The sequence below is a fragment of the Bison bison genome, unplaced genomic scaffold (assembly GCF_000754665.1).
Source record: "Bison bison bison isolate TAMUID 2011002044 unplaced genomic scaffold, Bison_UMD1.0 scf7180017850766, whole genome shotgun sequence".
NCBI classification, from domain to species: domain Eukaryota; kingdom Metazoa; phylum Chordata; class Mammalia; order Artiodactyla; family Bovidae; genus Bison; species Bison bison.
In genome coordinates, this window is record NW_011481339.1 from 2,097 (window position 1) to 10,919 (window position 8,823).

General features: G+C 45.7%; 1 protein-coding gene across 1 annotated transcript; it reads right to left on the reverse strand.

The window, feature by feature from the left end:
• Positions 1-7,616: 7,616 nt before the first annotated feature.
• On the reverse strand, positions 7,617-8,767 carry LOC104995293 (olfactory receptor 12-like). The gene has a single exon (XM_010849145.1). It carries the CDS (start codon positions 8,595-8,597, stop codon positions 7,617-7,619), a length of 981 nt encoding a protein of 326 aa, XP_010847447.1. The 5' UTR covers positions 8,598-8,767.
• Between the last annotated feature and the right edge of the window lie 56 nt (positions 8,768-8,823).

Consider the following 8,823-nt stretch of genomic DNA (forward strand, 5'->3'; position numbering starts at 1 on the left):
TTCTCTGGTGTTGTTGTGGGCAGTGTGGGGTCAGTTCATTTTCGGATAGTTTCTTGGTCCGGCTTATATTTCTCAAGATCTATAGGCCCCTTCCTATGTAGTCGGTACTAACTACAGGGTTTTAATCTATTGCACCTGTCACTTCCAAGGCGGTTCCCTGGGTTCTAGCTTCTGTTTGCTGGTCTCTTCAGGGTCTGGTTTCCGCCCTGACACAAGGGGGCGGTAGTGGACACTTTTTTAGGCTCACCTGTTCAGTCGCACTGTGGGGAGGGAGGAACGCTGCAGACAAATAACACTGACGTGTGCTTGCAGTGTCTCCGCCACACTGGGCCTGCCCCCTCATGGCGCGTGCACCCTCCCTGCCCACACAGCTTAGTCTCTATATTACTCCACCTGGACCGTCCAAGGCTGGCCCTGGGCTGCATGTACCTCCCAGGTCTAAGCCGCTCAGGTTCAGGCACTCGGGTAGTCCTCAGAGGTGCAGACTCCATTGGGCCTGCGTTTTGTGCCCTTCCCAACTCTGAGCAGCTCGGGTGATGAGATGTTTGGCAAGCGCGGTCACTGCGACTTATCACCTCTCCCATGCGTGTCACTCGGTTTTCTGGGTATACAACCAGCGCACCTTCTCAGGCGGATGACTGTCCAGAATCCCAAGAAGTCTTAGTAAGCAAAGAAGCCTGCTTGCAGTTTGGTAGACAATGTCTCTCTGGGGTTGAGATTGCCCCCTTCCGGCTCTGGCTGCCTGTCACTGGAGGGGGAAGGTCTGCAGCCAGCTAGTTTTGTTCCGCCCTTTGTTCTGTGCACCGGCCTGGCAGTGTCTTAGGGCTTTTCGCGTGGTAGCTATCCCATAGTCTGGCTTGCTAGCCCAAATTAGTTCTCTCTGATTATCCTTGGGGGCATTCAGGCCTGAGTCTAAGCAATGCAGCCCGTGCCTCCCTGCCCAGCCCCCGCTTGCTAGTGGCGGGCGCAGGCGTCTGCGTTGCTTCTCCGCTGGGGGAGTTACCGTTGGGCTCGTAATCTGTGGGTTTTAATTGTTTACTTATTTTTCCTCCCTATTATGTTGTCCTCTGTGCTTCCAAGGCTCAGCACAGACTTGGCAGTGAGAGTGTTTCCTGGTGTTTGGAAACTTCTCTCTTTTTAAGACTCCCTTCCCAGGACGGAGCTCCGTCCCTACCTCTTTTGTCTCTTTTTTTTTTTTTTGTCTTTTATAATTTTCCTACCTCCTTTCAAAGACAATAGGCTGCTTATCTGGGTGCCTGATGTCCTCTGCCAGCATTCAGAATTTGTTTTGTGGATTTTACTCAGCGTTTAAATGTTCTTTTGATGAATTTGTGGGCAAAAAAGTGATCTCCCTGTCCTATTCCTCTGACATCTTAGGACCGCCTCCAGTAACCAGTCTTTGGATAAAGGTCAGATGCTCCATGATGGACAACCAGGAGATTAATACCTGGGTATAATCATTTAACTAAGTCAGATGACCTGGGGTATACTGACCTTTATCTAATGAAAGCTCTTGACTTAAATTCTTGCTTGTGACCTTACTAATACCGGCTAGCTGTATTATTTTCTATGTCACTTGTTTCAGAAGATTGTTTCTGACATTACTAGATGTGTGACTGAGCCTGTGATAAAATGCTGATATGAAGTTCCTTATGAGAGCAATGATTTTAATAACGTAACTCTAGATACGGGAAGAAGCAACAAGAGGGAATATTTTCCTGGACCAAGAGGCTAGTAAGGAAGGTATGGCCCAGAAACGTTTGCTACTTGCAAGGCCTGGTCCAATAACAGCACAGTGTGGCCCGTCAATGGAATCTTCCCTAGACCTGGGAATGAGCCTTCCCAGCACCCTGGGACACAACAGCCATGAAATGCCCCCAAAGCATGGTCAAATATGTGGCTCTGAAGGGACCCTGCTGACTGGAAGTTGGCACTTGCCAGCTGCTTCTACAAACATTTCATCATGACCACTGCAAACTGCTGACCTTCAACACCCCTGAAAGGACTTCATGGTGGAGATCAGAAATAAGGCACTCTGTTCTGTGGGAAAAACCCAGAAGAACTGGCTTTCAGAAACTCAGATGTTTTCAGGTAAAGATTTTATAAGCCCAAATTCTTGCCTCTTCTTGTACCTAGAGAAACACTAATGTCACGAACCAATATCTCTTCCTGGTTCTCCTGGCTAGCCCTGAGCAGCTTTTCTACTTCTATTAATCTTTGGACCATGTACCTTTAACTTTCTTGTTAAGTTTATTTCTTCTGCTAAGTTGCTTCAGTCGTGTCCGACTCTGTGCAACCCCATAGACAGCAGCCCAGCAGGCTCCACCGTCCCTGGGATTCTCCAGGCAAGAACACTAAAGTGGGTTGCCATTCCTTCTCCAATGCATTAAAGTGAAAAAATAAAGTGAAGTCGCTCAGTCGTGTCCGATTCCTAGTGACCCCATGGATTGCAGCCCAACAGGCCCCTCTGTCCATGGGATTTTCCAGGCAAGAGTACTGGAGTGGGGTGCCATTTATTTCTTCTAGAATACAACAAATCTCCAAGTGGTAGTATGACAAGAATATTCCCTCACCAACACCCAGACAACACTGAAACAAGTCACCTTATCACTCCATGGACTCTCAGATCCCTCCATAAATGCACCCTGATGAGGAGCAAACAAAGGGAACCCAGAGCCCCAGTACGTCCCTGGACAGCCTGAGGAAGTCAAAGCAGTCATTGCCTCTTTTCCTTTGAGACTGGGTTCCCAAAGGCCTGAGAAGTGAAATAGGTAGATAGGTAGGTATGAGCAGGGTATCAACAGGGGCCAAAGAATTGGCCCTAAAAATAAAGAGAGGGAGGAACGTGGTGACACAGAGACTAAAGAGCAAATAAAACCAAGGAGGGTTTTGGAATAAGGAATGGAAAACCAGACCCTTATCGTCCTTCCCTCCTCCATGTTGTAACTATTAATGGATTTCAGGTCCTCCTGAAGAGTGTAACCTGTCTCCCCTTCTACCCGACACAGGGAGAAGGTGTTTGCCTTACTCTTCCCCCAGCCCTGTATACATGCCTCATCCAATCAGCAAATGACCCTCAAACCCCCTATCCTACTTCTTGTATCCTGAATATAAAAGTGGACTAAGGACCCCTGTTCAATGTTGGATCTCCTTTGAGAAGGCCTGCTGTTCTAACAACATCTCCCACTCTAATAAACTTTATTTCCCTCTCATTCTGTCTCATGTCTGGAAATTCTTTTCCAACCCATGCCTGGACCGTGACATTTTTTTTACTTTTCTGTGTTGTCATGACAGCACCTGGTTCTGACTGAACTGAACTTTATCTCAAACCTTGAGCTAAGCAGTGCTCACGGAGATGTCTTTCTTAAGCTATGTTAGTGAACTATGCACTTGCTTGGGAATCTGCCTTTCTTCAAGATTCATGTCAGTTGTGTTGTGGCCCAGGATGACTCAGCTTCTGCCAATGCTGTCTCAAAATGCATGTTGTGAGTGAGGGTCTGGTGCAACTCTAAGTTTTGAGACATTTCCTTTCTCTCACCCCACTCCAGTACTCTTGCCTGGAGAATCCCATGTATTCTACAGAGAAGCCTGATGGGCTGCAGTCCATGGGGTCATTAAGTCAGACAGGACTGAGTGGCTTCACTTTCAATTTTCACTTTCATGCATTGGAGAAGGAAATGGCAACCCACTCCCAGTGTTCTTGCCTGGAGAATCCCAGGGATGGGGGAGCTTGGTGGGTTGCTGTCTATGGGATCGCACAGAGTCGGACATGACTGAAGTGACTTAGCAGCAATAGGTATATAGCTCCTTGCTAAAAACTAGCAAGGGGGGACTCTTTCTGTCTCCTTCTGATGTCAGTCAGAAGCTTTCTCTATCTCTCTTAAACTTTAATAAAACTTTGTTACACAAAAGCTCTGATCAATGAAGCCTTGTCACTGGCCCCGCAATGAATTCCTTTCTTCCAGAGGCCAATAATCCCAGTGTCATTTGCTCATAACAACAACCTTTCACTAGGTTGTTACCTAGTCCTGGTTTGAGTTCCTTGAGTCATACAGCAGATTCCCACTGGCTATCTATTTTATATATGGTAATGTATGTTTCCATCTTACTTTCTCCATACGCTCCCACAAGTCACAGTCTGATCAAGAAATGGTTTTTTGTTGTTGCATAGACTAAGAGATGATGACATTTCAAGACAATGATTTTTTCATTTGCAATCAGCTCATGAGGCACCCACTGACTGAGCTTTTTTATCTTTCCAATTTGCTTCAAATGCCAAATGACCACAGAATGGTCAACAATGAGCTCTTCAGCAACTTCTTGTGTAGTTGTAAGAGGATAAGCTTTGATGGTCCTCCCAATTGGTTGGTGTCATCTTCGGATGGCCGGCCACCGTCTCCCTCAACTTCAAGGCTCCCATCTCCTTTGCAAAACTTCTTGACCCACCACTGTACTCTATGCTCAATAGCAATTCCTGGGCCAAATGGGTTATTGATGTTGTGAGCTGTCTCTGCTGCTTTACTATCCATTTTGAACTCGAATAAGAAAATCACTCAGATTTACTTTTTGTCTAACAGCATTTCTCTAGTCTAAAATAAATATAAAATACATGGCAAGTAATGACATTAGCAAAAAATATAAAGTGAGAAGCATGCATTGAAATGATGTGTAATACAACCACATTTATTTAAGAATGTATTCCAATATAAACTGGCAAGTTCAACAATGGAAAACCACAATTACTTTTGCACCAACCTTAATACTTGAAGCTATTTCTCTAAAAGATGATCTATAGATTGCCATCAAACATGAGAAAATGCTCAAAATCACGAATTGTTAGGGAAATAAAAGCAACAGAGATAGTACTTCCCCATCATTTATGATGGCTCAAATGAAAGAGAAAAGAACATATATTGACTATTATGTGGAGAAAATGGAACAGTTTTGCACTGTTGGAAGGAAGCAAAGTGATACAGCCACTTAGAAAAGTCATATAAGATTTCCCTCAAAATGAGAAAAGATAACCATATGATACAATCAAACATCTGAATATATACTAAAAGAAAGAAAAGAAAGAAAAAAGACAGTCTCTCTGAGATATTTGCATGCCCATTTACATAGAATGTTTTTCAACACAGCCCACGTGTTCCTAGGTGGATGAAGGGATAAACAAAAAGTTGTATATACATGTGATGGATTATTAGTCAGCCCTGAAAATGATAGAAATCCTGTCACATGCTGCAACATGATAAACCTTGAGGATTCTATGTTAAATGAAACGACCAGACAGAAAAAGACAAATACCGTATGCTTTACTTATCTGGGCCATCTAAAGAAGTCACATGTGTGGTGACAGAAAGTAGAATGGTGACCGCCAGTGGTGAAGGTAAAGGGGAAACAGGGAGTTATTATTTAGGGGCATGGAGTTCCAGGTTTGCAAGATGATAAAGTTCTGGAGATCTGATACACAGTGAGGTGAGTATGCTACCACTACTGAACTACACTCAAAATTAGTTACAACAATTGATTTTTACATTAATAGGTAGAAACTTCTAAACTTTACTATAGGGTCAGCCTCAAAACTCCAAAATGTTTTGTGTTGAAATGTGATGTGTTTATTTTCCACTGAAACACAATAAGCAAACGAGAGCTGTATCATGTATATTTTGGAGTTCAATGTCTACTTAACACTGAACTCCATTTATACACCAGAATTAGATGTGAACAAAGAACCAAGTATGTGTCAGCAGCTTGCAAAGCATTATACAGGATGAACCAAAAAACAAACTACTTCTAACATTGTATAATTCCCTTCACTACAGTCTGAAACATAGGTTTACATAGAGTAAAGCCAACTTACAGGGTTTTAAAAATGATTTTCTTGCACAGTATAGGGCAATTTCTCTTTCATCTAATATTTAACTTGCTTTCCTGGTTTATTTGAAAGTGGAAACTAATGTTGCTCTACTAAGAACCACTGGCATTATACTGTTGGCACCATTAACTTGCACGTCTGATGAGAAATGTACACTTGTATAAAAAGATTGCACTTTTCTATTTCCTGTAGAAATTTAAATTAAGATGGTAGAAGACCAAGATAATTCTTCTGAAATTTCATGGAATGGAAAACAATAAAATGAAAGCGAGAGATAGGTGAGGGAAAGAGAGAGATTAGAAAGAAAGGAAAGGGAAAGAAAGAAGGAAGAAAGAAAGAAAGGGGGAAAAGGAGGAGGAGAGAGGAGACAAAAGAGAGGAAGAAAGGAAAATAGGAGATAGAATAATACAGCATGAAACAATCATAAGACATGTCATCTTGCTCCTGAAAACTAGGGGAACTTTTCAAAGACTTGCATCATTATGTCAAGAGAATACAGTAATTTATGGAAGACTTAGAATTAAGTTTGGAGCCCAAATATGAGACAATGAGAACAAGAATAGGGTAGAGGCCTCTGAGTAGGTCCCAACTGAGCAACGGTGAGTGGCAGCCTGATGACAGGGTGTGAGCCCCTCCCCACGGTCCTCCTGAGCAAAGAGAAAAGATGGAGAGCTGTGACCAGAGAGGCAGGGCCCGTCCCGACCGACCCTACTAGGGACAGACCACCCTTGTGTCCAGAGGAGAACCTCCTGGTAGTGACCATGGGAGTGGATGACTCTTCCAAAAGAAGATGCCATAAGGAGGCCACTGGGTTCTGAGTCCAGACTGTGTGTTGAGTTCCATGGAGCATGACGATGAAGCTCTGAACATGCGGCTCAAGCTTAAGGGACCAGGCTCCTATGGAGTGTGAGAGAGAGGAAGGAGCTATGCTTTCTACAAGAAAGTGCACCTTCCCTTTCCTCACCTGCTCTCAGCTGCAGCTACCAGGACCTTTGTCCTTATTCAGAGATGTCTATGCTGATGAAGGATCACAAATGGGAAAGTGTCACCTGCCAGGCTGGGTGGTATAAAGTGTCAGTTGAAGTTTGGGTATCCACGCTGTCTCTCTAGGGCTCCCAGCCTCTGTCTGAGGGGAGAACCCAGGACAGGGAGCACTAGGAGCCTCTGAAGCAGGGGCACAGGTGCTCCCTGCTGCCTTGTTGGGTGGCAGCATCAGTGAACAGAAGGCGGAGGTGGAAGAACAGAAGGCACATGCAGGATCGTGGGCAAGCATGGTCTTCCTAACTCTTAATTGGCTCTGGTGACCCAGCCCACCACCAGGAAAGGGGCAAGGCCAAGTGTCCTAGGCCCTCTTCTAGGTGGTCCAGGGAGATTGCTGAGCACATAATTACATAGATTTAGAAATGAAGGAAAAAGAGGCATCAGAGTTTGCGTCGTTTAATACCTGCCCCAGAGGAAGTTGAACTTGGGACACACACGCTGTTTCAAAGACTCTGCTAATCACTCTGCCCACTGTGCTTTTCAGATTTCAAGACTAAGGTCTTGGGTAACATGGGTCATTAGTTCTCTAGGGGGAATGAAGAAGCCTTATCTATCTTTATTTCTCACACTTGCAGTTTGTGGAGCATCATTGCTTCATAAACAGTAGAATGTAACACTGGATGAAAGAGTGGGTTAGATAAATAGGGATGAATTTCCAAACCAAATCCAGTCCCTTCCATGAAGCCATCTTCTCTTGTTCTCAGGACACTGTCTCTCTGGCTATCATCCTTCGCGTGGCTGTGTGTCTCTGCCCCAGTCTCCACAAGGCATCCTTCACGTCCTTGTTTCTCAGACTGTAGATGAGGGGGTTGAGCATCAGGACGACCAAGGTGTAGAAGACAGAGACCACCTTGCCCTGCTCCATGGACTCCACGGCTCCCGGCTGGGCATACATGACAAAAAGGGTCCCATAAAAGAGGGACACGGCTGTCATGTGGGAGCCGCAGGTGGAGAAGAGCTTGTGTCTCCCTCCTCCTGAGCGCATCCTCAGGATGGCCACTGTGATGTAGCCATAGGAGACGAGGACCACGAGTGTGGTGTCCACGATGAAGAAGCCACAGAGGCCAAACATGACCAGCTCGTTGGTCGTAGTGTCAGCACAGGCCAGCTTGAGCAGAGGCGGCACATCACAGAAGAAGTGGTCGATGTGGTTGGAGCTGCAGAACGGGAGAGTGAATGTGAAGCTGGCCTGCAGGATGGAGTTGAGGCAGCCCGCACAGTAGGACACCAGCACCAGGCGGGCACACACCGAGGGGCACATGGTGATGGGGTAGTGTAGGGGGCTGCAGATGGCCACAAAGCGGTCATAGGCCATCACGGCAAGGAGGAAACCCTCTGTGGTGCCCAGTAGGGAGAAAAAGAAAAATTGAATGATACATCCCTCAAAGGTGATGACCTTGAAGGAGGACAGGAAGCTGACCAGGGCCTTGGGGGCGATGACAGATGAGTAACACAGGTCCACAAAGGAGAGGTTCTTGAGGAAGAAGTACATTGGGGAGTGCAGACGGGCATCCAGGGTGATGACCACGATCATGATGACATTCCCCAGGACGGCCACCACATACAGGGCCAGGAACAGAGCAAAGAGCAGGGCCTGAGTCTGTGGACCACCCTCAAATCCATCCAGCACAAACTCCTGCAAAGACATCTCCGAGAGGTTTCCATCGCCTTGGGGTAACATGGCTCTCAGCTGAGCAACAAGCGGCAGACAGCAGAGAGCAGCTGAGACACAGTGAGAGGGAGCAGATCAAAGTCACAAGGGGACACTCTCTTGGAAAACAGAAACACTTCAAGGCCTTACAGCCCACTGACCAACAGACCATCAGCTGCCCTGTTCATCTCCTGATGAACTCAGACTGACCTGAAATGGCAAACATTTCCTCTCATTTACTAATATCTAAGTGTGC